The following is a 17,070-nucleotide window of genomic DNA, read 5'->3' as shown; positions in this document are numbered from 1 at the left end:
GAGATAAGTGGCAGAGGAGCAGAGCGTGCGGGCTGGGCTGGAGAAGGAGAGAAGGGAGGTGAGGTAGGAGGGGGCGAGGGGATGGACAGCCTGGAAGCCCATGGTGGGGAGTTCCTGCCTGATGCGCAGGTTGATTGGTAGCCACTGGAGATTTTTGAGGAGGGGAGTAACATGCCCAGAGCGTTTCTGGGCAAAGACAATCCGGGCAGCAGCATGAAGTATGGATTGAAGTGGGGAGAGACATGAGGATGGGAGATCAGAGAGAAGGCTGATGCAGTAGTCCAGACGGGATAGGATGAGAGCTTGAACGAGCAGGGTAGCGGTTTGGATGGAGAGGAAAGGGCGGATCTTGGCAATGTTGCGGAGCTGAGACCGGCAGGTTTTGGTGACGGCTTGGATGTGAGGGGTGAATGAGAGAGCGGAGTCGAGGATGACACCAAGGTTGCGGGCTTGTGAGACGGGAGGGATGGTAGTGCCGTCAACAGAGATGGGAAAGTCAGGGAGAGGGCAGGGTTTGGGAGGGAAGACAAGGAGTTCAGTCTTGGACATGTTTTTGCATGTGCTTGGTTTCCTCTTTTTAGTCTTAAAGGAAAAGTTCTCAGCCTCCTTTTTCCACTGTGGTGACCGCTGCTGGGAACCTAATATCTGAAAAGAGTTTGTGATGTCTAGAGTCATGTTTAAATTTTTTATTCAGTACTATGAAAGTGAAGATTTAAGTGACTTTTTGCTTTGGAACAACATAAAATAATTACCCACGGGTCTTGGTTTTGTAGTTTTTGGCATTTGCTAAATGGAATAAAGATTATGGTAGTAGATGTGAAATGTTGCTTGAAAAGTGCAGTGACTTGCATTGAGGCATTAGAGGTTCGTAATCATCATCAGTGGTATTTATTGAGCACTTACTAGGTGCAAAGCACTGTACTAAGCAGTTGAAAGAGTTCAGTACAACAGAATTGGCAGACACGTTCCCTGCCCATAGCAGGCTTACAGTCTAGAGGGGAGAAAGACATTAATATAAATTATTATATTATATATTATTTATAATATATAGGAAGTGCTGTGGGGTTGAGGTTGGGGAGCATATCAAATGCCCAAAGGTCATAGATCCAAATTTCTGGTTTGAATTCGTACTGTCAGAACTACAGTCCCGGTATTGGATGTCAACTTAGGAAATGCTGGAGTGCTTAGCACACTGTTCACTTGCAAATGGAAACTACTGCCTAAAACTTAATGGAGGAAAGATAAGCAGGACTTCGTGAATGGTAAAGAAGCAGAATTTGTAAGGGGAGAAAAATGTACTTTTCAAAACTGATGTTTCTCTCAAGTTGGAATGGATTGGATGAAAGCCATAAATTGCATCAGTTTTAGAGAGCACATAGTATCCTTCTCTGTACGGAGAGGACTTTTCCAAAAGCCTGAGTATTCCTGTTCATTATTCCATTTAACTGCATAGTTATGGAATTAAATTTCAGGATTTTATCAATCCAGGTATTAGCCACTAAGGACAATAAAGGCAAGATTGATGGGAAATTTGTTATCTATGTATGATTCATTTCTTGGCTTCAACGTCAGCTGTTGTATCGAGAAGCTGAGCTCACTATGGTAAGGGTGCAGTGGCTGTCGGATTCTGAATTCCCTTTCTTGTCTAACTTTCAGAACTATTTTAATATGACTATTTGTATTAGAGATAGTGATATTAGTGATGACAATATGGATAACTCAGAGGGAAACTCTTTTATCTTTTATGGTTTTTAGTGTTCTTTGTTATGCGCTTACTGTGTGTCAAGCACTGGTTTAAGCACTGGAGCACCGTTCTAGGCACTGAGTTGATTTCTGTTAAAGGACCTAGGTTCTGAATGTGTAGGAGTGTGCATTTCACATGAATCACTTTTTAAACTACACTTCACCTTGTAATAATATGTCTTTTTTGCATATACGTGTCCTCATCAATGTGCTAATCGGGTTTTGGAGTTGAGTGTGAAAGTGCTCTTAAGAGTAGACACACAGGGTTTTTAATCTACTTAATGCTGAGATCTCAAAAATGCAGGTAGGAAAAAAAATCAGTGATGAAGAAATAACTTTCATCCTGAGGTCTGATATTAAACAGAGCATTTGAATTTCTTAGCAGAAGAAAGAAAACCTCCTTTGGGACCTGGTGAAATGAACAGAACTGAAACAAAATCATCTCTGGAATCAGTGCACTCATAGTCCATTTTGTGATGCATTCACAACATTTTGTGGTTCTTTTATTTTAGTCCACTTGACAGATGTTCTGTCTTGAATTGATCCAGTGAGCAAATAGACCAGTAATTTCATCTAAAGGCCATATTGACTGAAAGTAGAAAATTTGCTAATGAGCAGAACTTGAGTTATAAGGTAGTGGCAGTATGGACAAAGCACTTTTATTAGACTCTCTTTGTATGTAGTTCAAAGTTATTCTTCTACAAGCCTCTTTGGTCTGATTTTGAAGGAAAGGATTTTTATGTATTTTGTATGAAAAACTGCATGTGCCTTTGGTGTTTTTACCTTATACCAAGCTTCATGCAACTGTAGCATCTGTAGGCTGACCTTTTCTATTAATCCTAAGCATCCTTGAGTTTCTTTTTCCATACATAGCATTTACTCATCCGTCACCAGCTTTTCTTACCATCTTTGTAGTGAAAACCTAAAAGGAAATTAAGCTCCTATTTTGACATCTGCCTCTTTTGATGTACAGCTCCATATCTAACAATGAGTTGTTCTCATTTTCTAGAAGAAACTTCCAAGGCAAGTGACAGGAACACTGGTACTGATGAAACCATCGTCCCACTCCCTTCCAATATGGAAAACAGCGGCAGCGAGCTCAATTCTTCCCAGGGTGAACCGCTTACTAAACCGTCTGATGACTCTGAAAGTGTCAGAGGAGACTCCCCACTTCCTGCCTGTAGTCAAGATGAGCTGGGTAAGCAAGCAGGCATTGCGTGGAACATGCTTTTGGAAAAAAGAAAAGGCAATTGAATTCACACTTACAGAAGGTGACAAATGGTGGGGCAGTTCTGGTTGCCAGCCAGACTCTCCGCTCCTCCTTTAAAGGGATGGGATTGGGGAATAAGAGGAGAGGATGCTTAGAGACTGTTAGCACTGACTGACATACTGGCCTTTTCCTTTGCTTGGCTTCCAGAAAGGAGCAGAAGGTCACAAACATATTTTTAATACATGTTGTTTACCGTTTTTCTGATGTCCGCTTCTTAGTGTTTCTAATTGCTCCTTTCTTGGCGCTAGGAGATTTCAAGTCGGAGAAGTCTAACGGGGAGAGGAGCGAGTCCCCAGGCGTGGGGAAAGGAACCCCCGGCTCCACCCGTATGGTCACGAGACTGCGAAATCCTGACAGCAAGCTGAGTCAGATGAAGAGCCAGCAGGTTGCAGCAGCAGCTCATGAAGCAAATAAATTATTTAAGGAAGGCAAGGAGGTGCGTTCTCATCAGGACGTTGAGGAATCTGGAGTAGTGTTGGTGATCTATATTTCCACCTCATGGTAACATTTAAGTAGCCTTCTGAGTTGACTTCCCACTGGAGATTTCTTTGACCCCTGTTCTTTTAGTGGTTTGAAATCCGGATCATATCTGACTTCAGGGAGACAGTACAGCAAAGCCCAAACTCCCAAATGAAAACCCGCTCAGTTGAAAAGAAGTACAAACCACCTGCCTGTCCTACCCCAGAAATAAAAACAAAGACTCTGTTCTCTTCAGAACAGTGACAGTGATTCATCCTTGGGCTATTTTACATACAAGCGTCTTGCTTTTTAACTAGCCTCAGCAATTGTTGTAAAAGATCTCACGAAAGTACAATGAAGCTAGACCCTACTGATTTTAATTGCTCTATTGGTGCCTAGTTATATATAATCACTTAAACCTCTATGCTTGCATATATAAAATCCATTTCATTTTTGAGGCTATCAGAAGTGATTTCTTCCCAAAAAAGAGATTTCTTTCCATAAAGAAATGCTATTGATGGCATCGTTGTATTCTGAACTCAAAAGACTGTTTAGGAGATGAGCAACTTTCCCCCATTCCCCAAGGCATGCATGCTGTCATTAATCTGGGCTGAATTTGACTGTGGGGTTGAGGCAGAATCCTTTCCATAGCCTTAGAAAAGCTTTTTTTTCCTCTGCCTCTTTCCTGGTTTGTAAAATTGGAATATTTTCTTCAGGGTATGTTATGATTAGTATTTATTATTAAGTGCAAGATACAAATTTTTGTTTATATATATTGCATATATACATATACCATTTCATATATGTATATAAAATGGTGAATTTTGCAAGCCTATTTGTAGAACTACCGAGGCTTCTCATATTAAGAGAATACTGATCCTGGGTTTTGCCTCTTTCTTTACCTTTGTGAAATCTTAATTTAACACCACATATGAACAAACAAAAATAGCTGGTGAGCCAGGTCTGGGCTGATGATACCGGTATTTGTTAAGCAGTTACTATGTGTTGAGCACTGTAGTAAGCGCTGGAGTAGATAAAAGATAAACATGTCAGTCAGTTCTTGCCCCTCATGAGGCTCACAGTCTGAAGGGGAAGGAGAGCAGGTATTAAATCCCCGTTTTACAGATGAGAAAAGTTAGGTGTAGAGCAGTTAAGTGACTTGCCCGAGTTAGTGGCAAGTTAGTGACAGAGCCAGGATTAGATCCTCTCACTCCCAGACCCACACTCTTTCCACTAGGCCATGCTACTTTCTCTTCTTCATAGTAAATTAGTCCAGAAGTAACAAAATACCTCACAGACAGGAACATTTCTCAATATCCCTCACCTGTAAAGCTCTGGATGGATTGAAATTACAGAGCCAAGACAGGTGGGTTTGATGTCCAACTCAGTCCAACACTTATACCTCTTTTAGCTAGAACTAACCTGATTTGAGGAAAGGGAAGAAAAGAACTTGTATGTTTGCAGTTGGCCCGATACCCCTTGGCGTGTTGTCCCTGCTCAGGCCCAAGGACTTTTTGCATACTTGTAGCGCTCCCGCAATCAGGTGTGAGTTGGATCTGATCAAGGCAAGGCACTTCCCCGGTAGGATACTGCGAAAGGCAGTAGGTTTGACGATATGATGAAAGCCACAAAAGGATGCTGAAGGAACATTGAAGCCATCAGCTAGAGAGCGCATCTCAAGGCATCAGCTAGAGAGCATCTCGGAGTGTTACTTTTTATTTGGGTTGTTTTCATTCATTAGGTGTTGTGTTTTGTAGGGCCCCACATTAAGGAAAACTTGTGTTGAGATATACTCATCCCATTTCCAACATCGCCCTGTATCTAGGTAGATATGAGTTGTCCCAAGAAATCTTCCTTAATTCTGCCACAAGTCTCATCTAAATCATAGAGTGAACACATGCATTCTGGAAGAACTGAGCATAGATAAATTATTTGTATTAGCTAGCTACTTTGAAAATTCATGATTTCAGACATAACTGTGTTATCTTTGGTTCTCAAAATCTTACCCATTCATCTTTTAAAAAAATCCACTCTCACTGGTGAATTGACTGTTGATGCTTAGTGATAGGGTAACTTGGAATTTGTAGCAGCAGGTTGCTGAGGGGAAATAATATATATCAATTTATTATTTTGTTTACCTCTGTTTTCTTGGCAAGGTCCTGGTGGTTAACTCCCAAGGAGAAGTTTCCAAGTTGAACACCAAAAAGGAAATCGTGATGAAAGGAAATATCAACAACTTTTTCAAGCTAGGTCAAGAGGGGAAGTATCGCGTCTATCACAATCAGTACACCACCAATTCATTTGCACTGAACAAGCACCAGCACAGAGAGGACCATGATAAGAGACGACATCTCTCACATAAATTTTGTCTGACTCCAGCTGGAGAGTTCAAATGGAATGGTTCAGTACATGGGTCCAAAGTTCTTACCATATCCACTTTGAGGTTAACTATCATCCAGCTAGAGAACAACATCCCAGCATCATTCCTTCATCCCAACTGGGCCTCGCACAGGTAAAGCAAATTCAAATCAACTTAGAAACCCTAAGTCGCCAACACCAAATTGTGTTAAATCAGGCTGGATCACCGAGGGCTAGGGAAAGTCGGAGTGGGCCTGCCAGAGAAATAGGTAACTTTATTATGAGTTTCTTCAGTGGATTGTCCCCTCTGTAGACCTGGGCCTTTTGGTTAATGTGTTGAAGAAATGGGAATCTCTGGTCAAGATGTTATTTTTGTTAACAGTACTAACCAAGGCTGTGAGCCTCTTTTCATGGCCTAAGAATGCTGCGTTTGCAGAAGAATGTAGAACAGTTTTTCATGTTTTTCACTGTAGGTCAAACTGGATTAAGGCTGTTCAGATGTGTAGTAAGCCTAGAGAATTTGCACTAGCCTTGGCCATTTTGGAGTGTGCAATTAAGCCAGTCGTCATGCTGCCGATATGGCGAGAATCTCTGGGACATACCAGGTAAGGCCACTTCTGGGAACGTGCAGCATGAATCATTTAGTCCCGTTTGTAAACACTGATTTGACAGAAATGCAAGTTATAATCAAGGTAAGAACTTTGGTTCCAAAGTCCTCTTAGATGTTGCAACTTAAAATATATTTCATTTCCACCCAGGCTGATTAGCTTTATAGTTTCTCGAAATTTAAATAATATAGACCATGCCTCTAGATGTACTTAATAGGAGGACTAAAATAGCAGAGCCAACCAGGACAAGCAAGAAGCATCTTGTAATGATTGTTTTGAACCTTTTTTTCATGTCTGATGAAATATAAATTTTTGATAATGATTTTCTTGGATTCCCTGACCATGGGGCCGAAAACCTCATGATTAGTTGAAAAAGTTTCCCAGACTCTTCCTGTTTCAGAAAGGTGTTGATAGTATCTCGATTCGATAATAAACACGAAGGAGATTTAACCCTAGTTTTTGACTGTCACAATTTTTTACAAGAAGACTGAAGATTAACAGTAGGTTGAAACTGTGCAGTCAGGCTATTTTTTTCCTCCAGATTGCATTTGCTGTTCCCCACCCCTAATTGACAGTTGCTATCCAGGGGAGTGCTTGGCTTTTTATTCCCCCGCCCAAGTTTATCTATCCTAGGCTGCTTGGATTGTGGGGGGGACTGTCCTTGGGGAAGGAACAGCAGTGCTGGCGTGAGGGACCGCCCGAAATGCATCATGAGAGTCGTAAACTGATTTCAAATTTTCTAGAGTGGATTCGGAAATGAGATTGAGAGTATGACTCCTGCCGTCTTTATGTCCTATCTGCCCAGAACATGCCAGCAAAATTTTGTTTGCTTCCTGAGTATTTGGGCCCAAGGTAGAATTTTCAGCAGAAAAATTCTTCCCAGGGAGGGACGTCTCCTAATAAAATGTGGCCAGTGATTTAAGTAATAACTATAAAATGCCCATAAAGCATATTTTTACAGGTAGTGAGTTATGGTGGCTCCCAGATCATTTTAGGAGGACCCCAGACAAAATAATCAAAATCGTTCTAATTGAAAATTCTAATTTGTGTGTATTTTCATTAATTTTTGTTTGCAAGATGCCTTCTACTCAAAGCCACCAACTGTGAATTCCAGTGACTTTCTGTCACATAGCCAATGCACAGAGTGTTTAGGAGAATGCAAGCTATGTGTTCACTAAACTCAAATTTCAAAACAAAACCAAATGGGCACCTGGAGTAGCCAAGAAAGTCACTGCAAAGGCTTAGAAAAAAGGAGGGGGTAGAACTAGTGTGAGGAAAATCCCATTAGGGATTGACAGAGAGGGTGCAAAATGGTATCTTGAGGAGAGAGCCATGGTCCCCTGCAAAATTTTTGTGGGTTTCACCAGATGTTAAAAGTTACAAGCCCAAAAAGCATTGCGGACGTTACAGTGGTGACTTCAGAAAAATATTCTTTGACAACTATTGCTCTAGGACAGACTCTCTGAGGCAGTTGTGGGACCCCAGTGTTAGTTATAATGGAAAAAACGTTTTTGGGAATATGTGTCCAAAGATTTATTCTCTTGTTAGACTACGTGTACATCAGAAAACGGAACAAATGCTTGCTTTTCAGAACTTAGAAGTGCACTAATTCATATATGCCTTTAGATTACACCGAATGACATCAATTGAAAGAGAAGAAAAGGAGAAGGTAAAAAAAAAGGAGAGAAAACAAGAGGAGGAAGAAACAATGCAACAAGCTACGTGGGTGAAATATACGTTTCCAGTCAAGCATCAGGTATTTTGGCATTTTAGGTTCTTAAAATTCCATTCATTGTTTCTTGGATTTGTCTTTGGATATGAACATTCCATTAGTTTTTGGTGTCATACTTTGGTCAATATAACTAGGAGCAGGTAGTATTTTACATTTTATTGGCCTTTCGATGTATCATTTGAGAAAACGCTGCTTGGTTTTATGAGATATTGTCGAGCAAAACATTTTCCATTCCTTTCTTTAGGGTAATGAAGTTGTTGGAATAATTGCAAATTAAGTACAGGATTTTTAGATGTGGGCAGAGGACTGTTGCCTGCTCACCTGTAGCAAAGCCACAGAGGAATTGGCAATCTTCATCTTGTTATTTTTTGGTCCCATTATCCATTTTTCTGTCACTCAGGAGGGAGCTAGAATCTCCATCTAGTTCCCTGGGGTTTTCTGCCGCATTCTCCTCTCAAGTCCCCAGCAAAAGTCCCTCAGGCAGTCATTTAAAAAAAATTTGAATTTTAGCTGTTGGTGATTTTGTCTGTTTCAAAAATGGCAAATTAGGCCTTGGTTATGACAGAGATTATTTTTTAGTGTGAAATATATATATTGCAAGCAATATCATTCATGTCACTTGATCAATTTGATTTTTTTTTCTTTTTTTCTTTTTTTTTCCCCAAAAAAACCCAAAACAGGTTTGGAAACAAAAAGGGGAAGAATATAGGGTAACGGGTTACGGTGGTTGGAGCTGGATCAGTAAAACACATGTTTATAGGTTCGTGCCTAAATTACCAGGAAATACTAACGTGAATTACAGACAAATGTTAGAAAGTAAGTAACTGAAAGTATGTTTCCTGTTGAAAAGTCACTTTTTTGTTATTTATTATTTTAGTAATATCTTAATTCTTAATAAGATACTAATAAGATTCTTAATAAGAATTAATAATAATGTAATATTATTATTAATAATAATTATATAATAATATTATAATGTAATAATAATTCTTATTAAGAATCTTAATAAGATATTAATATCTTAATATCTTGTTCTCTGTCTCTCCCTTTTAGACTGTGAGCCCACTGTTGGGTAGGGACTGTCTCTATATGTTGCCAACTTGTACTTCCCAAGCACTTAGTACAGTGCTCTGCACACAGTAAGCGCTCAATAAATACGATTGATTGATTGATTAATTAGCGCTCGTTTTAACAGATATTCAAAGCTTGATTTTTCTGTTCTATTTTAATTTATTATTAAATTAACAGATCAGTAAAATATAATGGAAATTCTCCATTTCGTTTCTTACTCCCTTAAATAAAATGACAGACACCGTTGACACCTCAGACATCTCAGTTTTTGAGGTATACAGGGATTCCCTGAAGATGTTGGGGTCTTTACTTACTTGGCATTGTGAGAGCAGAAGATAAAGATCTTCTTCCCCTTTCAGGTAGTCCTGGGACCCCAAACATTGTAATCCCATCACGAAGCACAATCTACCAATCCTCAGATTGAAATCAACAGTTGTATTTGCTGTAAAACTGGGGAGTATATATTAAGTACAGTGCTCTGCACACAGTAAGCGCTCAATAAATACGATTGATTGATTGATTTACCCGCTCCCAGCAGTAAATGTCCCGGGGAGACTACCGCAGTAAGAGACCTTCACAGGAGAGTAACCAAGTTTCACACTATTGTAATAGGATTTGTCGTGCCAGCGCTAAACCGCAGATAAAGGGAACTCCAAAAGGGAGAATTGATTAGGTGACAAGGAATGATCATAGTAGTACAATCCCTAAAGGGGTTGAACCGCAGTTAGTGGGGCTTTGACAGAGAGATTAGATGGATCTTGCAGAAGTATTGTTGCTTTAGTGTGTGTAACTCATTGGGCCCAGTAAGTTCCTTTCATAGTTTTCCGTCAGTGCGTGATCCAGCCCCTGTGGGTCTACCTTAACTTTACTTCTTCAGACCACAATAACCAATTCACAAGAGAAATAAAAATAACCGTCCAGCCAAAAGTTAATTGCACAAGGCAGAGCTTTCAGAATTGAAATCTCAGCCTGTTGCCAACAATGCATAATAATAATAATAATAATGGCATTTATTAAGCGCTTACTGTGTGCAAAGCACATAGTTACAAGGGAGGTTACAAGGTGATCAGGTTGTCCCACATGGGGCTCACAGTCTTCATCCCCATTTTACGGATGAAGTAACTGAGGCATGGAGACGTGAAGTGAAGTGACTTGCCCAAAGTCACACAGCTGACAAGTGGTGGAGCCGGGATTTGAACCCATGACCTCTGACTCCAAAGCCCGGGTTCTTTCCACTGAGCCACGCTGCTTCGTACTGCATACTTACAAGCCCACTGGGAAACCACAAGCCACCCACCTGTGAAGCTTCCACTGTATCGCAAGTACTTTCCCCTGCCCTTACCTCTCCGCACCCACCCTCATCATTCAAAAGCACCATTTACCTAAGGCCCTTTAACATTCCCATAGTTGTCATTGCAAAATTGATCAGCAATTTTGGTGCAACCTGCTGAATTGGAGGGTGTGCTCAAAGTCTTCCAAGTGGGCAAGGAGCCCACAGAGGCCCCTCTTCAGGTTGCACCTAGACGAAAGAGAAGTTGAATGTATAGTCCTTTTACTACGCACTAATGTATGGTGACGCAGTACAAAATAATTTTGTCAGAGATTTAGAAATAATTTCATCGAAATCAAGGACTTTCTGATCGCAAGAATTGATGGATATCAGAAAGCGATCATGGCTATTAGATTAAGCTTTTTGATTGATGGCTCAGTTAAAGTAAATAAAATCCAGCTGGGAACTTTAAATGAAAAACAGAAATATTGTCTAAATGATCAGTTTAATCAGCGCCATTATACAAACATGAAACCATTCTCGTTTTCCAGTGAAATCATTTCCCAAATATGGTGTCTAAGGCATAAAGGCAAGGAAAGGAATCTCTGCATTTTGCTTTTGTCCATATCAATCAATGGTATTTATTGAATGCTTACTGTGTGCAGAGCACTGTATTAAGTTCTTGGGAGAGTAAGATACAAATGGCTTCATTCTTTCCTATAATGTTTAGTATTATATTCTTAAATTTACAACTGTTTCTTATTTTTGCCTTTTAAAAAATTCCCCCCCCCCCCTGTTCTTTTTTGTGGGGGGGGTTTGATTGGGTTTAGCCACTTACCTGTAGTTTTCTCCTCTTCTCCACCCTTTCTGGTTTTCTCTTCCATTGTGTCTTCTGGTGTTTCAGCCACCCTTCTCTATAGTCTCTGTAGTTTAATTTTCATCCTTTCTTCGCTCTCTGTTCTCTAGGCATTTTACTTTACCACTCCGTCTTTGTATTTGCTGAGGTTTAAGTCCCCCTTTTCTCCTCTTACTTTTTATCTCCATCTCCCTCTTTCTCTGTATGTTCTCTATCCATTTTCCCTTCCAGCAGCCTTTCAGTGGCCCTCCACATTTGTCATTCCTTACTTCTCTGTCCACCCATTTTGTGCTTCTTTCTCTATATTCCTTTCCCCTCCCACCTCCCCTGACCTGTTTTCTGCAACTCTGAAATTGTCGTTTTGAACAAGCTAAGAAGTAGAGAGGGCATTGCATCCACAGAGGGGAAAAAGGGGGAACAATTTTCAGGCATTGCCATTCAGTCCATCCCCATGCTGCCTTACATATGAAAAGCCCACAGGATAGATCATACTTGAAAGTTATTTCCTCTCTAGACTGTAAGCTCCTGTGGTCAGGGAACGTGTTTACCCACTCTGTTATGCTGTTCTCTCCCACAGTGTTCCACACACCATGATCACTCAGTAAATACTATTGATTGCAGTTGGCCCAAAAAGCTTTTTCGCCCCTCTCTCCCCCTTTTTGAAAGGTGAACATCCACCTCGTAGGAGTATCCTTCATATAAATACCGTTGCCCAGTAAGAATGTATTGTTCTTTAATTCTCTTCCAAATGAGAGCCAAAGAACTAAATTTTCTATTTTCTACTGGCTCAGTGACTCAGGACAGCTTTTCATTAAGCAAAGTTTCCCAAGAACATAACTGCCATGTTACAGGTGCTCCTACTCTATACAGACTATGAGACCAGACTGTTTTTAAGATTAAAGGCCGCATCCTGTCTAGAGAGCCATAGAACAGAGGTTGGAGGTAGGGTAAATTTGTGAAATTGTAAAAATGTTTGAAATTCAGCTAATAATAGAGAATTTCCTCTCTTCAGCAAAAGATAGTGAAAGTGGTGAAAATCAATGTGAATTGGATAAAAGAAAAAGTCAAACAAAAGTAAAAATAGAGACTGATGTTCAGAAGAGCAAAGAAAATGATTCGGAGACTTCACGAGAAATGGAACAAACTGAAAGAAAAACTTCCAGACCTTCAGAGAAGAAAAGCCAAGCTAAAAAGGAAAATACAGTGGTAGAAGAAAAGCCAGAGGTCGATGTGAATTCTTCAGACTTAGCTCCTGTGGAAGAAAAAGGTATTTTACACGTTCTTCCACTAACATGTTAATGAGCTGTAAAGAGTTTTAAAATTTTTTTGTCTCATTTTCATAATTCAGGCAGGTATTTCTATCTGTCTAGGTTGACTAATGTATAAAAGCATGTTGATGAGTATTTTTTTTGTTCACAGAAGGAAAACAAAGTGCTCATTTTGAAAATGATAAACCTATCAAGGAAGAACCTATGGAGGTAGATGAAGTGAAGAGCGAATCCCCCTTACCAAGTGAGGAAAGTTTTCTTGGAGCTGATTTGATAAATGTCAGTGAAGGTCTTCATCTAAGGACTAGCTACCAAAAGAAAGTAAAATCATCCAAATTAGATGGACTACTTGAAAGGAGAGTTAAGCAATTTACACTGGAGGAAAAGCAAAGGCTAGAAAAGATCAAATTGGAGGCTGGTGTTAAATCCCTGGGGAAAACATCTTTAAGTTCCCTCAAAAGCACTGCTGAATCCCAGGAATTGATGAAAGCAAAAGAAGGGAGTCAGACTGACCTGAATGAAGAAAAAACCCAACATTCAAGTAGTAACACAACTGAAGGTTTGATTGAGAAATGTTCACAAAATAACCAACCTTCCAATATCAATTCAGGTGATCCTGTTCAGACCACTTTGCCTCACCCAGGCAAACTTTTCAAAAAAAGTAAATTTTCAGACGAAGTCTCCAGTCAGTTCTCAGGTCCAGACCTTCAGAAACAAATCTCTGTTGGGGACGACCCAAATGAGGACTTTTCTGATCCAGTTGTTTCTGATAAAGGTCAGGAGCAGGAAAGTTTTCAAACTAAAGAAAGCGAGGATGAGACCCAGCCCATCAGTCTAGAGGAAACAAGTAGATTGGACTGTAAGGATGAAAAACAGTCAGCACGAGAAGATCCCAACCCCACTGCTTCTCGGGGTGAACCCGAAAGCCCCTCCCAGACGATGGAACTCGAAAGCACCTCTGATAGAGATGTTCTGGCTACCCCTGGAACAACAGCCTTAAAAGAAAAACCTCGGGAACTGGTGCAAGACGCAGAAACTAAAAGCACTTTGGACCAAAGTTCTGAGATGGGGCCCACTCAAGAGAAAGAAGAGGAGGCTAAGGTTGTTCAGAGTATCATTGAAAATATTCCCGAAGGCAGGAAAAGAGAATATCACGAACCAGTTTTCGAAAGTCCAAAGCCCTTGAAAACAGAGTTACTTTCTGAAAAGCCTCCTGAAAACCAGGCTTCTGAGTCCAAGGTAAAAGCCAGCGATGATCTGCTGCACCCTAAGATGACTGAAGCTAATGGGGAGAAGCCAAGCCAAGAAAAGAACTCAGAGGGAGGTCTGGTGAATAAATGTCATGATCAGATAATTCTGAAGAATAATACTGACAAAAAAAAGAATGAAAATGGGGGAACAGAGAAGAAAGAGAAAGAAAAATCAACTGCGTTTCACGTTAACGGCAAAAACAGTGAACTTAAAGCCTTTTCAAAGGATGACTGTTTAAAGGAGATCCCTGATAGTAAGGTGGGAGGTGATGACACTGAACCCAAGGCTAATAATGTTACTAAAACAATCCCCGCTCATGATTCAAAACCATCTGCGGTGAGAGAACCGGCTATAAAGCCGTTTATGAATGGAGACGTCACCATGGAAGATTTGAATGAGAAACGTAACTCGGATACAAGGTCTCGCGTACTGAGTTCCTCAGATGCTGAGACTGAACCCCTAGAGATGACTGAGAAACTTTCTTCCGCCAAAGGGCCTAAGGCAACGCAAAGTACCGCTAAGAGAGCTGAGTCCAACGACAGCGCCTCCTCTGCGTCTCCAGTGCCTGGTAAAGAAAGCGGCGTCTTGAACCAAGTAGAAAGTATGGAGACTGAAGCTCCAGAGGTTAAGAAAGTTACTCCTTCACCTGTTACTTCTGAAGAGGAATCCAGCCTCAGTAGTGATTTTCTCGATCAGAATGGTCTACCAGTAGACAAAGTTGAGAATGTCAACGGAGAAGCGAAAAGAAAAACGGTGATCACCGAAGTGACCACCACCACATCAACCGTTGCAACAGAGTCCAAAACGGTATTTCAAGTGTCAGAGACGTTGGCCTCCCAGGAGGATAAATCAACATTAGTGTCCTCTGCAGAGAACTGTGCTGTGTCCACGATCACCACCACCACCACCACCACCACCACTGTAACAAAGCTGAGCACCCCCGTTTCCGACAGTAACGTTGACGTCATCTCTGTAAAGGAGCATAGTAAAACCGTGGTTACGACGACTGTGACAGACTCGCTCACCACTCCAGGAGGCACCTTAGTCACTTCCATGACTGTGAGCAAAGAGTATTCTACAAAAGATAAAGTGAAGCTGATGAAATTTTCAAAGCCCAAAAAGACCCGCTCTGGAACAGCTCTGCCATCCTATAGGAAATTTGTAACTAAGAGCAGCAAAAAGAGTATTTTCGTTTTGCCCAATGACGACTTAAAAAAGTTGGCCAGAAGAGGAGGCATCCGAGAGGTCCCTTGTTTTAATTACAACGCAAAGCCTGCCTTGGATATCTGGCCTTACCCATCCCCGAGACCAACGTTTGGAATCACGTGGAGGTATGGACTTTAAGTGTTTTGGTTTCACAGTAAAACAGTGCTAATTCCACTGAACTGGTTGGAGAGATGGATCTGAATTAGAGCTCTTGTCATGTCATTTCCTACAGCTATTCTTGTTTGTTTTTTTTTCAATGGTTCTTGTTAAGCTAGCACTTAGTATGTGCCAGACACTGTACTAAGCGCTGGGGTAGGTGAAAAAAAAGTTCGTTTGGACACAGTCCCTGTCTCACATTGGGGCCCAAAGTCTAAGTAGGAGGGAGTAGGATTTAATCACGATTTTACAGGTAGCTGAGGCCCAGGGTGACTTCTCCAAGGTCACACAGCAGACACATGGTGGAGCCAGGATTAGAACCCAGGTTCCTCTTTCCATTAGGCCACGCTACCTCCCAGTTCTGTAGTTGAGTGGTTTGCCATGCATTTTTGTCTCAGTATTGTAAATTTAGGCTTAACTTCCAGTTTTCCGAACTGGTTACCTCATTTTCCATCCACCTTTCAATCTGCGTAGGGCACCTGGCGATCCTATTGCCTGTGCATATTTCTGGCTACTAAGAACTTACCTGAGGCTTTGTTAATCACATTATAGATCAAAGCCTGCCTGCCTTTTGCACCCAAAGAGAGGGCAGAAGGAAGAAGCCAGGTCGAAGTACTGTCATAAATATCAAAAATTTCAAGTCAGTAAAATCCCAATTGAATGAGATTTGACTGAACTTTTAAAGAAAATCTTCACTTTTTAAAAATGATACTGCACCAGGAATATAAAATGGTATTTTTTTTAATGGCTGAAACTACTTAGTAGACATACCAGAGAAAGAAATCAATTCACTAAAATGCAAAATATTCAGAGGGGAGTTTTCTGAGGGTGAAAGATTATTTGGGGAGATTGAGAAATTTTGACCACTTGCCTCAGCTTTTCTATAGAGAAGCAAGACAATTTCAAAAGGCAGTTTCTTCTGTGGTGTTACTTTCCAAGATGTTTGCTCTGATCTCAGGAAATTGGTGGTTATTAAATATCTCTTTACCTTTAGCATCCTGAAATATTTACACTTTATTTTACTTAAAGGTAAACCAGACTTTGCTCAAATAATCTGAGTGGAATCACAATAATGGAATTTTCTAAAAGCCAACTTCCCACCTGTGGCACAATGATTTATTGAATTTGCAAGTCACTTCCCCCTTCCCTCCCCCATCTAGGTTTCTCTGTATTCATTTGGGGTTTTGTTTGGTTTTGTTTTGTTTTGTGGGTTTGTTTGGGGTTTTTTTTGCATGTGGTGCCTCCCAAGATTTATCTTCCCATTTTTCCAATTCAGATTTTTCCAGTAAAATTTTAATTGGGGTGTTTCTTTTTTCTTGGCATCCTCTGTTCTGGATTGATCAGAGTTTACTGTGGTATTTCATTATTTATTGGGACACAGAAAAATTGTACCTGGTGCTCCGCCCTACCTTGCCCCCTGCACTTCTAGGTTTTAATTCCTTTATTGAGTTACATTCATCTGCCCCTGGACTAACCTGGGCCAGAGATCTCTTATGGTTCTGTTGGGATCAATAACCTAGGTGGGGATTCATAGTCTAGGATTGACATGAAGTTGACAGTGGATCTCACTCCTCGAGGCTGTTCCGAATAGTGGTAATCCCGTGTCCACCTAAAACTTCAAAAATGGAAGTTCTAAATGGTGTGACTTTTATTTTTGAAAACTATTGGTTTTTAATGATAATGTCCCTTACCATCAGGATGGATGACAAGGACAGGCAGCCATCAGGTGGTTTATCCGGGCATCCTATTGCCACTGTTTGTCTTGGCTTGAAATTATAATGGTACTAATTTCACATAGGTCTTCCAGAGTGGAGGCACCTAC

At 40.7% G+C, this 17,070-nt stretch overlaps 1 protein-coding gene across 4 annotated transcripts in view; it reads left to right on the top strand.

Annotated features, from left to right (window-relative positions):
- Positions 1 to 17,070, top strand: part of BPTF (bromodomain PHD finger transcription factor) — a 90,741-nt gene that overhangs the window by 42,649 nt on the left and 31,022 nt on the right. For all 4 annotated transcript variants that reach the window (XM_038757041.1, XM_038757040.1, XM_038757039.1 and 1 more), the window contains 8 exons: positions 2,753 to 2,941; positions 3,262 to 3,449; positions 5,629 to 5,984; positions 6,304 to 6,435; positions 8,065 to 8,194; positions 8,851 to 8,986; positions 12,380 to 12,634; positions 12,787 to 15,217. In XM_038757041.1, coding sequence (XP_038612969.1) covers positions 2,753 to 2,941; positions 3,262 to 3,449; positions 5,629 to 5,984; positions 6,304 to 6,435; positions 8,065 to 8,194; positions 8,851 to 8,986; positions 12,380 to 12,634; positions 12,787 to 15,217 — 3,817 coding nt within the window. The remainder of the gene's footprint in view (positions 1 to 2,752; positions 2,942 to 3,261; positions 3,450 to 5,628; positions 5,985 to 6,303; positions 6,436 to 8,064; positions 8,195 to 8,850; positions 8,987 to 12,379; positions 12,635 to 12,786; positions 15,218 to 17,070) is intronic.

The sequence above is a fragment of the Tachyglossus aculeatus genome, chromosome 15, assembly GCF_015852505.1.
Source record: "Tachyglossus aculeatus isolate mTacAcu1 chromosome 15, mTacAcu1.pri, whole genome shotgun sequence".
Lineage (NCBI taxonomy): Eukaryota > Metazoa > Chordata > Mammalia > Monotremata > Tachyglossidae > Tachyglossus > Tachyglossus aculeatus.
This window is presented reverse-complemented; position numbering and strand designations above follow the sequence as displayed.